General features: G+C 39.2%; 1 protein-coding gene across 1 annotated transcript in view; it reads right to left on the bottom strand.

The window, feature by feature from the left end:
* The window catches only part of MARCO (macrophage receptor with collagenous structure), a 59,861-nt gene extending 36,245 nt beyond the window's left edge, over positions 1-23,616 (bottom strand). The window contains exon 1 of the mRNA XM_031651152.1: positions 23,390-23,616. Coding sequence (XP_031507012.1) covers positions 23,390-23,486 — 97 coding nt within the window. The 5' untranslated portion in view covers positions 23,487-23,616. The remainder of the gene's footprint in view (positions 1-23,389) is intronic.
* Positions 23,617-23,967: the final 351 nt, after the last annotated feature.

The following is a 23,967-nucleotide window of genomic DNA, read 5'->3' on the forward strand; positions in this document are numbered from 1 at the left end:
CAGAACCAAAGACAAAAACCACATGATCATCTCAATACATGCAGAAAAGGCCTTCAACAAAATTCAACAGTCCTTCATGCTAAAAACTCTCAATAATTCAATACTGATGGAACGTATCTCAAAATAATAAGAGCTACTTATGACACATGCACAGCCAATATCATACTGAATGGGCAAAACCTGAAAGAATTCCCTTTGAAAACTGGCACAAGACAGGGATACCCTCTCTCACCACTCCTCTTCAACATAATGTTGGAAGTTCTGGCCAGGGAAATTAGGCAAGAGAAAGATATAAAGGGTATTCAATTAGGAAAATAGGAACTCAGATTGCCCTATTTGCAGATGACATGATTGTATATTTAGAAAACCCCATCATCTCAGCCCAAAATCTCCTGAAGCTGATAAGCAACTTGAGCAAAGTCTCAGGATACAAAATCAACGTGCAAAAATCACAAGCATTCCTATACACCAAAAATAGACAAACAGAGAGCCAAATCATGAGTAAACTCCCATTTCACAACTGCTCAAACAGAATAAAATGCCTAGGAATCCAACTTACAAGAGATGTGAAGGACCTCTTCAAGGAGAACTACAAACCACTGCTCAACGAAATAAAAGAGGACACAAACAAATGGAAGAACATTCCATGCTCATTGATAGGAAGAATCAATATTGTGAAAATGGTCATACTGCCCAAGGTAATTTATAGATTCAGTGCTATCCCCATCAAGCTACAAATGACTTTCTTCACAGAACTGGAAAAAATGACTCTAAAGTTCATATGGAACCAAAAAAGAGCCTGCATTGCCAAGACAATCCTAAGCCAAAAGAACAAAGCTGGAGGCATCATGCTACTTGACTTCAAACTATACTACAAGGCTACAGTAACCAAAACAGCATGGTACTGGTACCAAAACAGAGATATAGACCAATGGAACAGAGTAGAGCCCTCAGAAATAATACCACACATCTACAACCATCTGATCTTTGACAAACCTGACAAAACAAGAAATGGGGAAAGGATTCCCTATTTAATCAATGGTGCTGGGAAAACTGGCTAGCCATTTATAGAAAGGTGAAATTGGATCTCTTCCTTACACCTTATACAAAAATTAATTCCAGATGGACTGAAGACTTAAATGTTACACCTAAAACCATAAAAACCCTAGAAGAAAACCTAGGCAATACCATTCAGGCCATAGGCATGGCAAGGACTTCTTGACTAAAACACCAAAAGCAATGGCAACAAAAGTCAAAATTGACAAATGGGATCTAATTAAACTAAACAGTTTCTGCACAGCAAAAGAAACTACCATCAGAGTGAACAGGCAACCTACAGAATGGCAGAAAATTTTTACAATCTACCTATCTGACAAAAGGCTAATGTTCAGATTCTACAAAGAACTTAAACAAATTTACAAGAAAAAATCAAACAACCCCATCAAAAAAATGTGCAAAGGATATGAACAGACACTTCTCAAAAGAAGACATTTATGCAGCCAGCAGACACATGAAAAAATGCTCATCATCACTGGCCATCAGAGAAATGCTAATCAAAATCACAATGAAATGCTGTCTCACACCAGTTAGAAGTCAGGAAACAACAGGTACTGGAGAGGATGTGGAGAAATAGGAACACTTTTACACTGTTGGTGGGACTGAACTAGTTCAACCATTGTGGAAAACAGTGTGGCTATTCCTCAAGGATCTAGAACTAGAAATACCATTTGACCCAGCCATCCCATTACTGGGCATATACCCAAAGGATTATAAATCATGCTGCTATAAAGACACATGTGCATATATGTTTATTGTGGCACTATTCACAATAGCAAAGACTTGGAACCAATCCAGATGTCCATCAATGATAGACTGGATTAAGAAAATGTGGTACATACACACCATGGAATACTATGCAGCCATAAAAAAGGATGAGTTCACGTCCTTTGTAGGGACATGGATGAAGCTAGAAACCATCATTCTGAGCAAACTATCACAAGGACAGAAAACCAAACACTGCATGGTCTCACTCATAGGTGGGAATTGAACAATGAGAACACTTGGATACAGGGTGGGGAACATCACACACTGGAGTCTGTCATGGGGTGGGGGGAGGGGGAAGGGATAGCATTAGGAGATATACCTAATGTAAATGACGAGTTAATGGGTGCAGTACACCAACACGGCACATGTATATACATGTAACAAACATGCATGTTGTGCACACGTACCCTAGAACTTAACGTATAATAATTTTAAAAAACTAGAAATGAAAGGAAATGAAAGTACAATATATTAAAATTTATGGGATAAAACAAAAGCAGCTCTGAAAAAGAAAATTTATACCACAAACTGTTTACACTAAAAATAAAAAGGGCCTCCAATCAACACACTAAGTTTTTTCCTCAAGAAATTAGAAAAGAACAAAATAATTCCTGATCACCAGAAAAAGGAAATAATAAAGATAAGAATATAAATAAATAAAATTTAAAATAGGAAGATAGAGAAAAATCAATGAAACAAAACTAGCTCTTTGAACAAAATCAATAAAATTGACAAATCTCTAGTAAGACTGACAAAAATTAAAATGAAAGAAGACACAGAGAGCCCATATCAGAAATGAAACAGGTGCTATTACTACAGATCCTGCAGCCATTAAAAAGAAAATAAGAAAATACTATCACTAACTTTATGCTCACAATTTAAAGGAAATGGGCCAGTCCCTGAAAAGCCACAAACTATCAAAACTCAGCCAAGTATATTATAGATATATATTATATCTATAATCATTAAATAAATCTAAATTTTAATTTAAAAACTCCCAGAAAAGAAATATTCAGGCCCAGATAGTTTTACTAGCATATCCTAATAAACATTTAAAGAAGAATTAGCATCAATTTTACACAACCTTTTATAGAAAAGGAAGAAACACTTTATAACTCATTTTATGAGGTCAGAATGATCCTAACACAAAAATCAAAGGCAGTCCGAAAAAAAAGAAGGAAAGAAACAAACAAAACTCTCTCATGAACTTTGACACAAAAATCTTCAGTAAAAGGCAAGCGGAGAACAAAATCGTGAATGAACTTCCATTCACAATTGCTACAAAGAGAATAAAATACCTAGGAATACAGCCAACAGAGGATGTGAAGGACCTCTTCAAGGAGAGCTACAAACTGCTGCTCAAGGAAATCAGAGAGGACATGAACAAATGGAAAAACATTTCATCCTCATAGATAGGAAGAATCAATATCATGAAAATGACAATACTGCCCAAAGTAATTTATAGATTCAATTGCATTTCCCATTAAACTACCACTGACATTCTTCACAGAATTAGAAGAAACTTAAAATTATATGGAAACAAAAAAGAGCTTGCATATCCAAGAAAATCCTAAGCAAAAAGAACAGAGCTGGGAGGCACCACACTATCATACTTCAAACTATTCTACAAATCTATAGTAACCAAAGCAGCATAGTACTGTTACAAAAATAGACATAGACTAATGGAACAGAATAGAGAACTCAGAAATAAGACCGCACATCTACAACCATCTGATCTTCAACAAACCTGACAAAAACAAGCAATGGGGAAAGGATCTCCTATTCAATAAATGGTGCTGGGAAAACTGGCTGGCCATATGCAGAAAACTGAAACTGGACCCCTTCTTTACACCTTATACAAAAATTAACCCAAGATGGATTAAAGACTTAACTGTAAAACCCAAAACTATAAAAACCCTAGAAGAAAACCTAGGCAATATCATTCAGGATATAGGCATGGGCAAAGATTTCATGATGAACTTGCCAAAAGCAACTGCAACAAAAGCAAAAATTGACAAATGGGATCTAATTAAACTAAAGAGCTTCCGCACAGCAAAAGAAACTATCGTCAGAGTGAACAGGCAACCTACAAAGTGGGAGAAAATTTTTGCCATCTATCCATCTGACAAAGGTCTAATATTCAGAATCTACAAGGAGCTTGAACAAATTTACAAGAAAAAAAACAAACAACCTCATTAAAAAAGTGAATAAGGGATATGAACAGACACTTGTCAAAAGAAGACATTCATGTAGCCAACATACATATGAAAAGAAAGCTCAACATCACTGATCATTAGAGAAATGAAAATCAAAACCACAATGAGATACCATCTCATGTCAGTCAGAATGGAGATTATTAAAAAGTCAAGAAACGACAGATGCTGGTGAGGTTCCAGAGAAATAGGAACACTTTTACACTGTTGGTGGGAATGTAAATTAGTTCAACCATTGTGGAAGACAGTGTGGTGCTTCCTCAAAGATCTAGAGCCAGAAATACCATTTGACCCAGCAATCCCATTACAAACCATTCTATTATAAAGATATATGGCACATGTATATTCATTGCAACACTCTTCACAATGACAAAGACATAGAATCAACCCAAATATCCATCAGTGATATCCATATGGATAAAGAAAATGTGGTACATATACTCCATGGAATACTATGCAGCCATAAAAAGGAATGAGATCATGTCCTTTGCAGGGACATGGATGGAGCTGGAAGTCATTATCCTCAGAAAACTAATGCAGGAACAGAAAACCAAACACTGCATGTTCTCACTTATAAGTAGGAGCTGAACAATGAGAACACATGGACACAAGGAGGGGAACAACACACACTGGCGCCAGTCAGGGAGTGGGGGTATGGGGAGAGCATTAGGAATAATAGCTCATGCATTCTGAGCTTAATACCTAGGTGATGGGTTGATGGGTGCAGCAAACCACCATGGCATATGTTTACCTATGTAACAAACCTGCACATTCTGCACATGTAACCTGGAACCTAAAATAGAAACAATTTTTTTAAATTTTCATTAAAAAATTAGTAAATAATACCAAGCAATATATTTTAAAAATTATATGCCACAACAAAGTGGGATTTATTCCAGATATGCAAGGATGGTTCAATAATTTAAAATTAATCAATATAATCCACCAAATCAGCAAGCTAAAGAAGAAAAATCATAAAATTGATGCAGAAAAAGCACTTGCCCAAATCCAATTCATAGTAAAACTATCATGATTATAATTCATAAATATGACTCATAACAAATAATAAACTCACAATAAAAATTCTCAGCAAACTAGAAATGGAAGAGAACTTCCTCAACTTAAAAAATTGCATCTACAGAATATCTAAAGCTAATATCATACTTAATGGTGAAAGACAGGGCACTTTTCCCTTAAGATTTGAAACAAGGCAAGGATATCTGTTCTTGCCTTCTTATTCAACATAGTACTGGAAAGTTCTAGCCAGTGCAATAAATAAGGCAAGAAAAAGAAATTAAAGGCCTACAGATTGTAAAGAAAGAAATTAAAATGTTCTTATTTGTAGAGTACATGACTATCTACATAGAAAACTCCACAAAATCTACAAAAAACTTTTATTTTTATTTATTTATTATTATTATTTTATTTTATTTTTTCATAAGTTATTGGGGTATAGGTGGTATTTGGTTACATGAGGAAGTTCTTTGGTGGTGATTTGTGAGATTTTGGTGCACCCATCACCCCCACAGTATACATTGCACCATATTTGCAGTCTTTTTTCCTTCAACCCCCTCCCACTCTTCCCTCCAAGTCCCTAAAGTCCATTGTATCATTATTATGCCTTCATGGCTTAGCTCCCTCATATCAGTGATAACATATGATGTTTGGTTTTCCATTCCTGAGTTACTTCACTTAGATTAATAGTCTCCAATCTCATCCAGGTCACTGAAAATGCTGCTAATTCGTTCCTTTTTATGGTTGAGTAGTATTCCATCATATACACACCACAGTTTCTTTATCCACTTATTGGGGTTCCACGATTTTGCAATTGTGAATTGTGCTGCTATAAACATGCAAGTGCAAGTATCTTTTTCAAATAATGACTTCTTTTCCTCTGGGTAGAGACCCAGTAGTAGGATTGCTGGATCAAATGGTATTTCTACTTTTACTTCTTTAAGGAATCTCCACACTGTTTTCCATAGCAGCTGTCCTAGTTTACATTCCTATTAGCAGTGTAGAAGAAGTGTTCCCTGATCACCACATCCATGCCAACATCTACGGTTTTTTGATTTGTTGATTATGGCCATTCTTGCAGGAGTAAGGTAGTATCACACTGTGGTTTTGGTTTGCATTTCCCTGATCATTAGTGATATTGAGCATTTTTTTCATATGTTACTTGGCCATTTTACATCTTCTTTTGAGAATTGTTTTTTCACATCCTTAGTCTACTTTTTGATGGAATTTTTTTTTTCTTACTGATTTGTTTGAGTTTGCTGTAGATTCTGGACATTAGTTCTTTGTCAGATGTATAGATTGAAGATTTGCTCCCACTCTGTGGGTTGTCTGTTTACTCTGATGACTGTTCCTTTTGCCGTGCAAAAGCTCTTTAGTTTAATTAGGTTCCAGCTATTTATCTTTGTTTTTACTGCATTTACTTTTGGGTTCTTGGTCACGAAATCTTTGCTTAAGCCACTGTCTAGAAGGGTTTTCCCAATGTTATCTTCTATAATGTTTACAGTTTCAGGTTTTTGGTTTAATTCCTTAATCCATCTTGAGTTGATTTTTACATAAGGTGAGAGATGAGGATCAAGTTTCATTCTCCTACATGTGGCTAGCCAATTATCCCAGCACCATTTGTTGAAAAAGGTGTCCTTTCCCCACTTTATATTTTTGTTTGCTTTAAGTATTTGGGTTTATTTCTGGGTTCTCTGTTCTGTTCCATTGGTCTATGTGCCTATTTTTTATACCAGTACCACGCTGTTTTGGTGACTATGGCCTTATAGTATAGTTTGAAATTAGATAGTGTGATGTCTCCAGATTTGTTCTTTTTGCTTAGTCTTATTTTGGCTATGCATGCTCTTTTTTGGTTCCATATGAATTTCAGAATTGTTTTTTCTAACTCTGTGAAGAATGATGGTGGTATTTTGATGGGGATTGCATTGAATTTGTAAATTGCTTTTGGCAGTATAGTTATTTTCACAATATTGTTTCTACCCATCCATGAGCATGGGATGTGTTTCCATTTGTTTGAGTCATCTATGATTTCTTTCAGCAGTGTTTTATAATTTTCCTTGAAGAGGTCTTTTGACTCCTTTGTTAGGTACATTCCTAAGTATTGTATTTTTTTTTTTTTTTTTTGGCGGCTATTGCAAACGTGGTTGAGTTCTTGATTTGATTCTCTGATTGGTCACTGTTGGTATAAGGAAGAGCTATTGATTTGTGTACATCAGTCTTGTATCCAGACACTTTGCTGAATTCTTTTATCAGTTCTAGGAGCTTTCTGGAGGAGCCCTTAGGGTTTTCAAGGTAAACAGTCATATCATCAGCAAAAAGGGACAGTTTGATTTCCTCTTAACTGATTTGGATGCCCTTTATCTTTTTTCTCTTGTCTGATTGCTCTGGCTAGGACTTCCAGTACTATGTTTAAGGGGAGTGGTGAGAGTGGGCACCCTTGTCTTGTTCCTGTTCTCAGAGGGAATGCTTTCAATTTTTCCCCATTCAGTATTATGTTGTCTGTGTGTTTGTCATAGATGGCCTTTATTACATTAAGGTATGTCCCTTGTATGCTGATTTTGCTGAGGGTTTTAATTATAAAGGGATGCTGGATTTTGTTGAATGCTTTTTCTGCATCTATTGAAATGATCATGTGATTTTGTTTTTAATTCTGTTTATGTAGTGTATCACATTTATTAACCCGGGAATGTTAAACCATCCCTGCATCCCTGGTATGAAACCCACTTGATCCATGGTGGATTATCTTTTTGGTATTCACCATAACTAGTATTTTGTTAAGGATTTTAACATCTATGTTCACCAAGGATATTGGTCTGTAGTTTTCTTTTTTGGTTGTGTCCTTTCCTGGTTTTGGTATTAGGGTAATGAAGGCTTCATAGAATGAATTGGGGAGGGTTCCTTCTTTCTCTATCTTGTGGAATAGTGTCAAATGGGATTGGTACCAATTCTTCTCTTAATGTCTGATAGAATTCTGCTGTGAATCGGTCTGGTCCTGGACTTTTTGTTGTTGTTGTTGTTGTTGTTGTTTTTCTTGGGGAGGTGGGGTAATTTTAAGCTAGGAAGGTTGCATTTTTCCAGGAATTTATCCATCTCTTCTTGGTTTTCTAGTTTATGTGAGTAAAGGTGTTCATAGTAGCCTTGAATGATCTTTTGTATTTCAGTGGTGTTAGTTGTAATATATCCTGTTTTGTTTCTTAGTGAGGTTGTTTGGTTTTTCTCTCTTCTTTTCTTGGTTTATCTTGTTAATGGTCTATCAATTTTGTTTATCTTTTTAAAGAACCAGATTATTTTTTCATTTATCTTTTGTATTTTTTGTTTCAATTTTATTTAGTTCTGCTCTGATCTTGGTTGCTTCCTTTCTTCTGCTGGGTTTGCATTTGGTTTGTTCTTGTTTCTCTAGTTCCTTGAGGTGTGACCTTAGATTGGCTGTGCTCTTTTAGACTTTTTGATGTAGGTGTTTAGGAGTATGAACTTTCCTCTTAGCAACACCTTAGCTGTATCCCAGAGGTTTTGATAGGTTGTGTCATTATTGTCATTCAGTTCAAAGAATTTTTTAATTTCCATCTTGATTTCGTTTTTGACCCAATCCTCATTCAGCAGTAGGTTATTTAATTTCCATGTATTTGCACGGTTTTGAGGGTTCCTTTTGGAGTTGATTTCCAGTTTTATTACACTGTAGTCTGAGAGAATGCTTGATATAATTTCAATTTTCTTAAATTTATTGAGGCTCATTTTATAGCCTATCATATGGTCTGTCTTGGAGAAAGTTCCATGCACTGTTGAATAGAATGTGTATTCTTTGGTTGTTGGATGAATTGTTCTGTATATATCTGCTAAGTCCATTTGTTCCAAGGTATAGTTCAAATCCATCTTTTCTTTGTTGAGTTTCTGTCTTGATGACTTCTCTTGTGCTGTCAGTAGAGTATTGAAGTACCTCACTAACTATTATTGTGTTGCTGTCTATCTCATTTCTTAGGTCTATTAGTAATTATTTTATAAATTTGGGAGCTCCAGTATTAGGTGCATAAATGTTTGGGATTGTGATATCTTCCTGTTGGACAAGGATTTTTACCATTATGTATGTCCCTTTTTGTCTCTTTTAACCTCTGTTGCTTTAAAGATTGTTTTGTCTGATATAAGAATAACTACCCCTTGCTCACTTTTGGTGTCCATTTGCATGAAATGCCTTTTTACACCCCTCTATTTTAAGTTTATGTGAGTCCTTATGTGTTAGGTGAGTCTCCTGAAGGCAGCAGAGAGTTGATTGGTGAGTTCCTATCCATTCTGCAGTTCTGTATCTTTTAAGTAGAGCATTTAGGCCATTTATATTTAATGTTAGTATTGAAATGTGAGGTACCCTTGCATTCATCATGCTTTTTGTTGCCTGTACTTTGTTTTGTTTTTTGTTTTTGCTTTTTAACTTATATTTTTGTATTATAGGTCCTGTGTGATTTATGCTTTAAAGAAGTTCTGTTTTGATGTGTTTCTGGGATTTGTTTCAAGATTTAGGGCTCCTTTTAGCAGTTCTTGTAGTGGTGGCTTGGCAATGGCGAACTGTCTTGGCGTTTGCTTGCTGGAAAATGACGGTGTCTTTCCTTCATACAGGATGCTTAGTTTTGCTGGATACAAAATTCTTGGCTGATAATTGTTTTGTTTGAGAAGGCAGAAGATAGGGCCCCAAACCTTTCTAGCTTGTGGGGTTTCTGCTGAGAAATCTGCTGTTAATCTGATAGGTTTTCCTTTATAGGTTAACTGGTGCTTCTGTCTCACAACTCTTAAGACTCTTTCCTTCATCTTCACTTTAGATAACCTGATGACAATGTGTCTAGAGGAAGATCTTTTTGCAACGAATTTCCCAGGTGTTCTTTGTGCTTCTCGTATTTCCATGTCTAAGTCTCTAGCAAGGCCAGGGAAGTGTTCCTTGATTACTCCCCCAAGTATGTTTTCCAAGCTTTTAGAATTGTCTTTTTCCTCAGGAACATCGATTATTCTTAGGTTTGGTTGTTTACCATAATCCCGGACTTCTTGGAGGCTTTGTTCATATTTTCTTATTCTTTTTTCTTTATCTTTGTTGGATTGGGTTAATTCAAAGACCTTGTCTTTGAACTCTGAATTTCTTTCTTCTACTTGTTCAATTCTATTGCTGAGACTTTCCAGAGCATTTCACATTTCTAAAAGTGTGTCCAAAGTTTCCTGAATTTTTAACTGTTTTTTTTTCTTTAAGCTATCTATTTTCTTGAATATTTCTCCCTTCGCTTCTCATATAATTTTTTGGATTTCCTTGCATTGGGCTTCATCTTTCTCTGGTCCCTCCCTGATTAGCTCAATAACTAACCTCCAGAATTTTTTTTTTTTTTTTCAGGTAAATCAGGGATTTCTTCTTGGCTTGGATCCATTGCTGGTGAACTAGTGTGATTTTTTTTTTTCTGGCAGTGGATTGGGGGGTTTGGATGAGCCTTGTTTTGTCATATTACCAGGGTTGGTTTTCTGGTTCGTTCTCATTTGGGTAGGTTCTGTCAGAGGGAAGCCTAGGTCTGAAGATTGCTGTTCAGATTTTTTTGTTCCACAGGGTGTTCCCTTGATGTAGAACTCTCTCCATTTTCCTGTGGATGTGGCTTCCTGTGAGTCAAACTGCGGTGATTTTTGTCTCTCTTCTAGGTTTAGCCACCCAGTGACTCTACCCAACTCCAGACTGGTACTGGCGGGTGTCTTCACAAAGTCCTCTGATGTGAACTGCCCAAGAGTCTCTTAGCTGTGGATACCAGCACCTGTTCCAGTGGAGGCAGCAGAGGGTGCAGTGGACTCTGTGAAGGTCCTTAGCTTTGGTGGTTTAATACTCTATTTTTGTGCTGGTTGGCCTCCTGCCAGGAGGTGGCAATTTCCAGAAAGCATCAGCTGTAGTAGTGTGGAGGGGGACTGGTGGTGGGTGCGGCCCTAGAACTCCGAGTATCACATGTCCTTTGTCTTCTGCTTCCAGGGCAGGTAGGGAAAGATCATCAGGTCCAGGGGTGGGGCTAGGTGTATATGATCTCAGAGTCTCCTTCGGCAGGTCTTGCTGCACCTGCTGTGGGGTATAAGGGTGAGATTCCCAGGTCACTGGAGTTGTGTACCTAGAAGGATTATGGCTGCCTCTACTGAGTCATGCAGGTTGTCAGGGAAGTGGGGGAAAGCTGGCAGTTACAGGCCTCACCCAGCTGCCACACAAATCGAAGGGCCAGTCTCACTCCCACTGTGCTCCCAGCAACCACCCCAAGTGTGTTTCCAGGGGGAGGGTTAGACAACCTTGAAAACTTGCCCGAAGCTTTGTCTGCCTCCAAGCTGCCAAAGAAAAGGACTTTAATTCTTCCCCTGCCTGTGAAGTCTGCAAGCTGGATTTGTGCCCTCCCCTGAGTTCTGTTCAGGAGGCTTCTCACCCTGTTCAAATTGTTACAAAGTTCAGCTAGAGAATCCCTTCTCCCTGTGGAGTTTTATCCCCTGCTCCTCTGGCCACCTTCCTGATGGATCCCTGTGGTGCCAGCCAGGAATGGGCTGCTTGGGGACCCAGCAAGCTCCCAGGGCCTTTCTGCTGCTTCCCCCACCCCTATATTTCACTTGGCACAGCTCTTTAACTTGATCAGTTCCAGGTAAAGTTGGAAAGTTCTCCTGCAAACAGATCTTCAGCTTCTCCAGTGGGGATGTGTGTTCAGGAGACGAGGGTCTCCCTTTCCCACTTACATGGCTGGGGCACTCACAGTATTTGGAGTGTCTACTGGGTCCTCCAGGAGCAGGCCACTTCCTTCAGAGCGTCTGTGGATCCTCTCAGGATTGCTGATTTGTTCTTGCAGTTGATATGGAGCTAAAGTTCACAAAGCAAGCCTCTGCATGCTGCTCTGTCTGGAGCGGAAATCTAGTCCCACCTCTCATCCACCGTGATCCCCCCCGCCTCCAGAAAACTTTTAGAATGAATAAATAAATTCACAAAGTTGGAAGATACAAGATCAACACATAAAAATCAACCACATTTCTATATACTAACAATAAATGGAAACCAAATTAAAAGCATAATAGAATTGACAATCACACCAAATGGAGAAAGTAAAAAGTTTCCTCTTCAAAGTTTTCCTTCTTGTTGAAGAATAAATTGTGAGTGTTAGAAATGATGGTTTCTTTTGAGGACTAACTTTCTTCAAGCCTCCTTGCTTTGTGTTTAATAACTTTTTGTTAAGCCCTAGCCTATGTAACTGCTGAATGTGCTCACAGGCCCATTCCAGCTCACAGCCTATGCCCCTTCTTTATTTGGGAATGTTATTGCTTCCTTAAACCTTTTGTAACCGACTTCTTTGTTCTTCCCTGTACTTACCTACTTAGGAAAGTTTTAGGCTATTAGCAAATTGGGTATCAGTTTAAGATTGTGAGGTCCTGCTCCAGCCAATGGATGCAGGACACACAGTAAGGACGACCCAAATGCGTAAGGGATAAATATGTCTGCTTTTCCTTTGTTCAGGTGTGCTCCCGCCCTTGTTCCATTTGCAATTGAGCACCCATTCCGCAGAAAGTAAATATGGCCTTGCTGAGACATCTTTTGTCTCTGTGCTGACTTTCCTTTGTGGCACCAATTATCTATTTCTAACAATTTTGATATTTCTAACAATTTTTGTGGCAATCGTATGGGGATACATTCTCCTCTAGGGGCGTCTCTAGTCCTCTTTCATGAGGAGGCACCACACCACCTCTTGCCGTGGCCTCAGACATAAGGGACCAAGACCTACCTGGTGCGAGGAATAACCCGAGCTCTCAGCAACGCAGAAAGAAACTGGCCAGCAACCTAGCTTAAAATATCCTCACATACTGCGGTAACGACTTTGTGCACAGACCAAGGAAGGAAAGCCACAGGAGCCGGTAAAGTACTTCCTTGGTGATGAAATTCTGGAGGGCTAAATGTGCATGTGCGTGAATGATCACAGACAACCCTGCTTGTGGTGTTGTTTGTGTGGATGGTGACAAGTCCTACTGCTGGATGGAGTGAGTGTGTCCTCTCTGCGGTTCCGTCGCTACCTCATATGGCTTAGGGCGGATCCTGCCATGGGATTTATACTGGCATGCCAACACTAAGAGGCGCCTAATTCTCCCTTGGGGGAGCAGCCAGAGAGGACAGCACAAGTGGGAAGTCTGCAAGGGACCTTCAGAGGGGGGAAAGGGAGAAACCAGGTCAACCTCCCAAGGCAGGCAAGGCAAGACATCCCCTGGTTTGAGGGGTTGAGCATTCCAGGACAGGCAAGGCAAGACATCCCTGGTTTGAGGGGTTGAACCTTCCTCAAATTTCAGATGGTTGAACCTCAAACAAACTTCTGGTAGTAAGAAAAATATTCGGAACTCCCCTTTCCCTTCTTCTCAGCGATAAGAAAGAGGCTAAGCTCCACTCCTGCTGGTTGCTTCCCAGGGGAAGGGGAAGGAGAAGGGAGAACAGCAGCATAAGCGGCTGGCAGAGGCAGGGAAAGACCAGCAGAGAGGAAAGAGAAACTGGGAGAGGAAGTAAGGGAGAGAAAGAGAGAGAGACAGAGATACAAAGAAGGAGTCGAAGAGAGAGAGAGAAAGAGAGAGACAGAGAATCAGAGAGAGAGTGAGAAAGAGAGAAAGAGACAGAGATAAAGAGGGAGTAAAAGAGAGGAAGAGAGAGAGTCAAAGAGAGAGAGAGAGATAGAAGCAGTAAAGAGAAAACAGTATACCCTATTCATTTAAAAGCCAGGGTAGATTTAAAACCTATAATTGATAATTGAAGGTCTTCTCCATGACCCTATAACACTCCAATATCACCTTGTTGTCAGTGGGAACAAGGGCGTAGCCCGAAAGCACTGAGGCCACTGACAACCCGTAGCTTTTCTAATAAAAAATCCTTAACCCAGTAACCCACAGATGGCCCAAATGCATTCAATCTGTAGCAGCAACTGCTTTGCTACCAGAACAAAGTAGAAAAATAACTTTCAGAGGAAACTTCATTGTGAGCACACGTCATCAGGTCAGAACTATCCTAGGTCAAAACAAACAAACAAAAAAACCCCAAAAGCTAAAAGGTAGATCACTGACTCAAGAACCTTAAGGTATGAGGCTATTCTGTTAGGAAAAAATGATTTGACATTAGCCACTGAAAATTCCCTTGACCCAGTAGGTTTCCTAACAGGGGATCTAAATCTTAATTACCAAGCAAAGGTGCCACCAGACCTAGGAGGAACTCCCTTCAGGACAGTATGACTGATGGTTCCTCCTGGGTGACAGGAAGATAGATGGTTCCTCCCGGGTGATTGAGGGAAAAAGACACAATGGGTATTCAGTAAGTGATAAGGAAACTCTTGTAGAAGCAGAGTTAGGAAAATTGCCTAATAATTGGTCTGCTCAAAAATGTGAGCTGTTTGCACTCAGCCAAGCCTTAAAATACTTACAGATTCAGGAAGGAGTCATCTATACCAATTCTCAGTTAAATTTGGATGAAATTAGGTTTTATTAATAGCAAAGGATAATTGAAACCCAAAACCTACAAGGTTTTCAACAAAAGTAAAGTTTGCTAAATGTTAACAGTGTAATGCGTATTATCCTAACTTCTAATCTTGTGGTCTTAAACAGTCCAGTCCACAGACATGAAGTAATTTCACTTTGGAAAAGAATGGTTATCACCTTTGAGGAAAAAAAAAGGGAGGGGGGAGAATTTATGTTAAAAGGAATGTTATATGGTAAATTCTTGTCCTAAAATAAATTAACTGGTTGTTTAAAGAAAGGGATGTTTGCAACAACTCAGAAAGTTGAAGTATATCGAAGAATTGTCTGTGAAAGTCGTGAAAAAAAAAGTTGTAAAAGGGAATTTATGCAAGAAATGTTGTATAATTTAAAAGTGATTAGGCCTTCTGAATGTGAAACTATTGAAGAAACAGTTTATATGCAAGGTATGTAAGGGAAGTAAAATATACTTTTGGTAAAAGGATTATAAAGAGGCATAAGAATATGGATTTTCACCTACATTAAAAGGTTAAAAAAATTTTGTTTTGAAGGTTTAAGCAAGTTTTGAAACCTAAATTGTAAAGGAAATTCTGTGTGTAAACATATTGGCTAAAGTTAAAGGGGTGTCATCCAGTTTTTCTGTGAACTGGACATTAAAATAAAAGCACAACAGGTTTTCCTTAAAGCACTAACCTGCTCTTTAACAAAACATTATAAAAGGTTAAAAACAGTCTATAAAAATCTTACCTTATGGTCAGACATTAAAATTAGATAAATATGTCTACAAAGTTTTATTAAAATTAAATTTAACATTAATAACACACTAATATAAAGGTAAAATTTAGCTTATATGATATAAAATCATACAGGAAGCATTGTCAAATATAAAATGGTGTTTGGCTTTCTTTGGTCTAAAAACTAATAAAAATAGGTGCTAAAGAAAATTTCTCAGCAAGAAGGCACCAAGGACTATAAAGTCCACTGTTGATATCCCCACATTTTAAACAAAAAATCAATTTCTTAGAAATTGTATACTTGGTTTATCCTCCACCTTCTCTTCCCTTAAAACAAAAAGTCTTTTAGCACAGGTGCCACCCTTGGAGTTTCCAGTACACCAGCACAAGCCTGGGGATCATATTCTCCTCAAAGGGTAGAAAGAAGGGAAACTTGGGCCAGTGTGGGAAGGACCGTACCTTGTGCTGCTAACCACCGAGACTGCTGTTCATATAGCAGAAAGGGATGGACACATCATACCTGAGTCAAGCAAGCGCCATTATCCTCAGAATCATAGGCCATTGTTCCTGGATCAAACCCTACCAAATTAAAGCTAAGGAAAGCTTAGTCTATCTATCTTTTCCTTTCCTTTCCTTACCCAGTGCTTATATCCATTACTATTCCTACCACCAGCAACTCTAACCCCACTGTAGGGCGCTTCTGTGGTTTAGGAACAGAGGTCACTGGAAAGGATCCTATAGGCACTTCCTACAGCTGCCCCTTTTCCAAACCTACAAAATCAAACTATGACTCGCCTCATGCCAAATGACAAAAGCAACTTCTCAGTAGTATAAATGGGAGACCTACGGCAAACCATAGCCATTGAAACAGGGTATAAAGATGTAAATGCCTGGTTAAAATAGATTAAATATTCTGTTCACACTTTAAATAAAAGTGATTGTTAGCTTGTGTGCATGGTAGGCCAGAGGCCCATGTTGTTGCCTTTCCACTAGTATGGTCCTCAAATCAAGCGGACATGGAGTACATGGAGTAGCTCTTTTTCAAGATTCCACCTCCTGGAATAAAGAATGGTGCCAAGTTCTTTTTCTGCTATTTCCTGAAGTTCAACACCCTGGGGGTCAGCCCTTGAGGGTCATTTAGCCACCAACTTCCAAAACCAATTTTACCTCATGTCTCCAATGACAAGGGGGAAAATCTGGCATTCCTTGGAGACATAACAGGGTGCAATGAGGTCAGGCACTTCCAAGAGCTGCCCCATCAGTCTGCCCTTATTCATACATCTGCCCTGAGTGGATGCATGGTGGGATTGTGGAGGACCATCACTGGACACTCTGCCAAATAAATGGAGCAACACTTATGCTCTAGTTCAATTGCCTATCCCTTTTACTCTGGTATTTTGTTGACCAGAAAAGGAAAACAACAACAACAACAAAGTAGCTTCAATTCTTACCTCTTTAACAACTATAGTAAGTATACTCTTTCTTCTTAGGTATTATGTTGTACCATATATCCAGGAGTTAATCAAAACAATTAAGCCAAGACATGTTAAGCAAGTTTGAAGAGGAAAAGTAAAAAGTAAAAGAGGAGGGATTATAGAAAGTAAAAATTTCCTCTTCAAAGTTTTCCTTCTTGTTGAAGAATAAATTGTGAGTGTTAGAAATGATGGTTTCTTTTGAGGACTAACTTTCTTCAAGCCTCCTTGCTTTGTGTTAATAACTCTTTGTGAAGCCCTATCCTTTGTAACTGTTGAACATGCTCACAGGCACGTTCCAGCTCACAGCCTATGCCCCTTCCTTATTTGGAAATGTTATTGCTTCCTTAAACCTTTTGTTACCAACTTCTTTGTTCTTCCCTGTACTTACCTATTTAGGAAAGTTTTAGGCTATTAGCAAATCGGGTATCAGTTTAAGATTGTGAGGTTCTGCTCCAGCCAATGGATGCAGGACACACAGTAAGGACGAACCAAATGCCTAAGGGATAAATACGTCTGCTTTTCTTTTCTTCAGGCGTGCTCCCACCATTGTTCCATCTGTGATTGTGCACCCTTTCTGCAGAAAGTAAATATGGCCTTGCAGAGAGATCTTTTGTCTCTGTGCTGATTTTTCTTCGTGGCACCAATCATCTATTTCCAACAACTTTGGTATTTCTAAGAAATGAAATATTTAGATATAAATCTAACAAAACATGTACAGGATCTGTATGCTGAATTTTTTTTTAATTTAATTAAAAGAACCAAAGACCTAAGTAAATGGAGAGACGTACATGGATTGGAAGTCTGCATATAATAAAGATATCAGTTCTCTCTACATTTGTCTATAGATGCAACACAATGCCTATCAAAATTTCAGCAAGATCTTTTTGTAACCGTAGACAAGCTGACACTTAAATTTATATGGAAAGGCAAAAACCCTATAATAGCTAAAGCAGTTTTGAAAAGAAGACTAAAATTTGAGGAATAACTCTGCCTGATATTAAGGCTTATAATATAACTATAGTAATCAAAGCCCTGTGGTATTGGCAGAGGGACAGTCACATAGACCACTGGAACAGAATAAAGAATGCAGAATGAGATGCACACAAATTTACCCAAGTTGTTTTTGACAAAGGTATAAAAGCAATTCAACAAGGAAAGGGTAGCCTTTCAATAAATGGTGCACGGAATGATGATATATCCATGGTCAACAAAATGAAACAAATGAAAACCTTGGCCTAAACCTTATACGTTATACAAAAATCAATTCAAAATGGATGATAAGCATGATCTGGGCATAGTAGTATGAGCCTGTAGTCCCAGCTACTTGGGAGGCTGAAGTGGGAAGATCACATGAGCTCATGAGTTTGAGGCTGCAATGCACTGTGACCACACCTGTGAATAGCCACTGCACACTCCAACCTGGGCAACACAGTGAGAGCCTGTCTCTAACATATAAAAATAAAAATAAAATAGAGCATGAACTTAACTGTAAAACATAAAACTACAAGAATTTTAGGATAAGATAGAGAAGAAAATCTTCAGCAACAAAGGCTGAAGAGCTCTTAGACTTGACACTGAAAGCACAACACATAGATAGAAAAATTGTTAGGTTGGACCTTATCAAAATTAAAAACTTTTGCTCTGTGAAAGATGCTGATATGAACATAGCAATACAAGTTACAGACTGGGAGAAAATATTTGCAAACTGCATATCTAGCAAAGGACTTCTATACAGAATATATAAAGAATTCTTAAAACCAAACAGTAAAAAACAAAAGATCCAATTAAAACATGGGCAAAAGACACAAAGAGACATTTCACTGAAGAGGTTATACATATGGTAATTAAACACATGAGAAGATAATCAACATTACTAGCCATTAGGAAAATGTAAATTAAGTCTACAATGAAATATCACTATACACCTATGAGAATGGTTACATTTAAAAATAGTGATAATGTCAAAGGTCGGCAAGGTTGCAGAAAACAGGATCAGTTGTACAATGCTGCTGGAATGTAAAATGGTATAGTCACTTTGGAAAATATATTGACTGCTTCTTGTAAAACCGAACATACACTTAGAATCCTGCAATTACACTTTTGAACACTTACCTTGGAGAAATGAGAACTTAAAGTCACACGAAAGCATTTACAGAAATGATCATTGCAACTTTATTTGTAATAGCCCCCAAACTGAAAACAACCCAAATGTCCTTCAGTGGGTGAATGTTAAACAGTCTCTGATACATTCATATCAAGGAATGCTATTCAATAAGAAGAGCCAACTACGGATGGGTACAACTTGGATGGGTTTCACTATATGAAAAAAAATCAATCTTAAAGAAAGTCACATACTGTGTAACTTCTTTATGTAACATTCCCAAAATGGCAAAATTATAGAGATGGGAAGCTGATTAGTGGTTGCCAGGGGTTGATGATTGCTGGTGGGGGAGTGAGGGGTATGTGGGGTTATTTAGCATAGAATTGGTAGAACTATATACATACCCACGGATGAGTGCATGTAAAATTAATGAATAAGCTCTATGGATTGCACCAATATCAATTTCCTGGTTGTAATTTTGTATTAATGCAATGTAAGATGTTACCACTGGGGCAGAATGAGTCAAGTGTCAGAAAAGCTTCTTCTCTGTACATTTTTTTGCAACTTTCCCTGAATCTATACCTATTTCACAATAGAAAGTGAAGACAGAACTCTACATTAAAGCCAGATTTTAAAAGATGTTGAGAAATATTGGTATGATAAAGAGCAAAGTCAGAACAACGACCTGAAATAATAGCAGTCGTGTCAGCAAGACTGAGCCTGAATGGACTTGAGGGTTTGGGTTTGTTAAAGGTCGCTCTAGAGTATCTTAAGGGTGGGAAGAAAGGATGGTTAGGCTCACTACTGAGACACAATGGTTAGTGTTAATTAAAACAACAATAAAAACCTTAACTTTTCTTCTTGTATTTTGTTTCAATCTTCTCTCTCAGGAAGAATGTTCTTCAGACTGAAGTTGGTGGGAAGCCTGAAGTAGTTGAGAAGCTGAGGTAAGAGGTCCCGACAGGGCCAGGTGTGTGGCTCATGCCTGTAATTCCAGCACTTTGGGAGGCCGAGGGGGGCAGATCACTTGAGGTCAGGAGTTGGACAGCAGCTTGGCCAACATGGTGAAACCCCATCTCTACTAAAAATATAAAAGGTAGCCGGGCATGGTGGCGGGCACCTGTAATCCCAGCTGCTAGGGAGACTGAGGCATGAGAATCACTTGAACCCCGGAGATGGAGATTGCAGTGAGCCGAGATTGCTCCACTGCACTCCAGCCTGGGTGACAGAAGAGACTCCATCTCAAAAAAGAAGAAAAAGAAAAAAAAAAAAAAAAAGAGGTCTCGACAGATCACATTGCACAGCCTAACCAGTGCTTGTTGGTGTGGTAACAGTAGTCTTCCTTGAGAAACCAGATGTACCAGAAGTGTGACAGGAAGCCTAAAGCGAGACACAGGTTGCTAATTTTCAAAAAGGTAGAAAGAGACACATCCCAGAAAGATATTGTCAATAGGTAAATCCTCTCATTCAAGCCCAAATGTTCCATTGTTGAGGTGGATGATGGGGCTAAAGAGCAGTTTCTATGGCTCTGAGGAGAGACCTGGGATTGTGTGGGACCCTGAGGGCCACAGAAGCCCTCCCTATGTCAAGTCCCTTCAGGAAACTAAAGTAGTCTTTGTGGTGGTCATTTGTCAGTGGATACATATATCAAATCATCATGTGTACATCATATATATATACAGTTTGTATTGTTAATCACAATTCTAAAAAGCTAGAATGAAAAAGAAAGAAAAGAAAGAGTACCTTAATTCTAGTGCAGATAGTGGAATGAAGGAAGCTTGTTCTAATGAGGGAGGCTGGAGATGATGTCAGGAAAGAGGGAGGTAAGGTGCACTGTGCTTCTAGAGGGTATACTGTGAAATTTACACTCATCATCATTTTTTTAGATTAATTTTAGAAAAAATGAAAGTTATATTCCAGAAGTTTCCCAAACTCACTTCTAAAATTTTCTTCAGCATGTGGTTAAAACTTTCCTAGTCCGGTATCCTTGGATAATAATAAAAAACGAGTTTAATATTTTGTCATCAGGGAAAAGCAGCATTTTGTATTTCAATACAAACAATAGAGAAAAATAAATGGGGAAAAGGACATTAGAAATGTTTTTCAGCTGTTTTTCATGAACCATATGAGGAAAGTTTAAGACAGTGCATTTTCAAAAGAAAATAAAACTATATATGGCCTAAATAAATAAATCTTCAGCAAACAAAAAATAAATAGGGTGCGTAGAGCAGGCCCTGAGGGGTCACTGTGTTACAGAGCCTCACAGTGATTACCTGCATAATAGCACTCTTCTAGGAAGTTTCACATGTTCCACAGTCTTTGTATTAGAAGGCAGGATGTTGTGAATGCATTTAAGAAAATGTTTCATCCAAATTGGAGTAGTTTTAGTGTTTTGGTAAGACACTTTTAAATTATTTATTTATTTATTGGTGGAGATAGGGTCTCGCTATGTTGCCCAGGCTGGTCTGAAATTTCTGGGCTCAAGGAATCCTCCTGCACTGGTTTGGTTACATTTTTAGTTGTTGACACACACAACCCGGGTCAGAAATCTGGGGTTCACCCTTAACTCTTGTGTCTTCCTCCCCAGCCCTGTCCTGCCGTTGTAGTCCAATTGATCTGATTTCCAGGGTTTCTCCAGAGCATTCCTCTCTTTTCCTGCCTTCCATCCACTGCCCCTCATCACCTCTTGCTGCCAAGTTCCTCTCTGTCCTCAGCTTCTCTCCAGTCATTCCCATGTAGGACTAAGAGCAACCTCACATACACATTAGTGCCTTTCAGCCCCACATCGCCCCCTTCCCGCTTCCCCACTGACTTCAAGATGAAGTCAATGTTTTTGGTTCTGGCCTCAGTCCCCACTGGTCTTTCCCTCCCAATTATGGCCAAACAGTATGGAATTATTTATATTTCTCCAAATATTTCTTGTGAATACAATACAAACATGTGGCGCCCACCCCTGCCCCAGGCACTCACTTCTTTCTCTAACGGACCCCCTTTATCCTTTAAACTTTGGAAGAGGTGTCAGCTCTGCCCTCCAGGGCCCTACACTCGGTTAGATCCATCTATCATGTCCTGTGGAAGTCTCAGTCACAACATGGAAATTGTCAGTTCAGGGGCAGCTCACCCTGTCCCCTGTCCCCACCTGCCAGAAGCCAGAGGCCAGAGGCTATGTTTATTCAAGCCTGTTTCCTTGGCACTGAGCGCAGTGCCTTGCTGGAAATAGGTGCTGAGTATGCTTGAACATCTTCAGTCTCTTCAACAGTCGTGTATCCAGAATGTTACATTCTGAGAAGTTCTAAATAGCCAATGATTATTATAGTCATCAGCACTCATGCCTTTCTCTGTTATTACACTGTAAATTCCTAGAGGCAGAGCCCCAGACGCTTCATCTTCGTACCCATAAAAATTCCAGGCAGGGGGCCGGCACGGTGGCTCAAGCCTGTAATCCCAGCACTTCAGGAGGCCGAGACGGGTGGATCACGAGGTCAGGAGATCGAGACCATCCTGGCTAACATGGTGAAACCCCGTCTCTACTAAAAAATACAAAAAAAAAAAAACTAGCCGGGCGAGGTAGCGGACGCCTGTAGTCCCAGCTACTCGGGAGGCTGAGGCAGGAGAATGGCATAAACCCGGGAGGCGGAGCTTGCAGTGAGCTGAGATCTGGCCACTGCACTCCAGCCTGGGCGACAGAGCGAGACTCTGTCTCAAAAAAAAAAAAAAAAAAAAAATTCCAGGCGTGAACCTGGACAGACAGGTGTGGGATGAGAAGGACACTTTGGCCAGGAGACAGAGCCACCAATTTTCCTGCATAGACATCTTCCAGCAAAGCCTGGGAGTGGAAATGACTGATCCACTTGGAAGATGATCCCAAGAGAATGTTCTAGAACTAGGAAATCAGAGATCATGTGTGGAATGCAAGCCCACCCATGACTTCGAATGCTACAAATTCTAGAAGATTTTAAAAATGCATCACCTGTTGAGCACTGAGTGAGAAAATAAACACGACAGAGTTGACTGAATATTACAGATCTGAGTTTAACCTAAGACAAACTAATTATGAAACTATGAACATATTTCAGTCAACATGAAATACCAAATGTTTCCTGACCAGCATATCAGTTATAACAGAAATCCCCTTAAACAATTTTAAAGAAGCTGTGTTTTGAAAACTGTCATGCTTGACTTCAGTTTTGTGGTCCCCTTTCAGTGCCCCTGTTTTGCGTTTTCATTTTTATTACCCAACCTGTGTGTCAGAATAAGACACTCATAAAAAAAGGGAACATTTAATAAGCATTGGCATTTTTTCAAGGGAAAATATTTAAATATGATTAAAACAATAGTGAAGCTAAGAAAAACCTGACTATATACTAAAGATACAGCATCTATTATTAGCATTCCAGAAATTCCAAATTGAAGCACTCCCGACACATATTAGTGATGGTTACGTGCAAAATGCAGCAATAGGCCAAACCCAGACTTTCTATTGACTTGTCTATTTTCGTATCTCACTAGCAGAAAGACTACATTTCTGATCAATTCCATTATGGAGGAATAGTACTTTACCACTGATTTCGAAAGGCTCCATTGCAATTTGGTGAAAAACTGCTTGTTGGGTCTCACTCAAGAGCTCGTCCTCCTTGAGAATTTTCTTATTTCTCATTGCCAAGCTTTATAGATGGCCAAAGTCCTGGAGCCAGCAGAAATGCTCCCCTCAAGAGGAACCACTCGGAGAAAGATCCTTCCCATCGAACCACTACAGCTGGTTGTAAACCTCGCAGCACTTCCCTTTGGCTCTGATTTCGGAATTTGCAGAATGTTTCCTGACATGATCAGGATTGGACATTTCTCAAACACGGGGTATTCACATGTGGATCTCCTACACAGTGCTGCTGCTTGTTAAGGGGGATGGAGGAGGCTTTGGGGCACAAGTTACGGGCCTCTGAAAGCACTCCCTCGCTCCCAGGTCCCTGAGACCCAAAAGCTGCATGGCCCCAGAGAGAGCCAACCAAGCCCTGCCATGGGCCCAGACTCAGCTCACCGTCCCAGGACCTCTCCAGCCCACAGTGAAATCTCCCTTCTCTGACCTGCCTCAACCTTTAGAGTTCATCCTTGCTGCTCAAAGTGTGGTCCATGGACCAGCA

Source organism: Papio anubis, chromosome 10 (genome assembly GCF_008728515.1).
Source record: "Papio anubis isolate 15944 chromosome 10, Panubis1.0, whole genome shotgun sequence".
In the NCBI taxonomy this organism is placed as follows: Eukaryota; Metazoa; Chordata; class Mammalia; order Primates; family Cercopithecidae; genus Papio; species Papio anubis.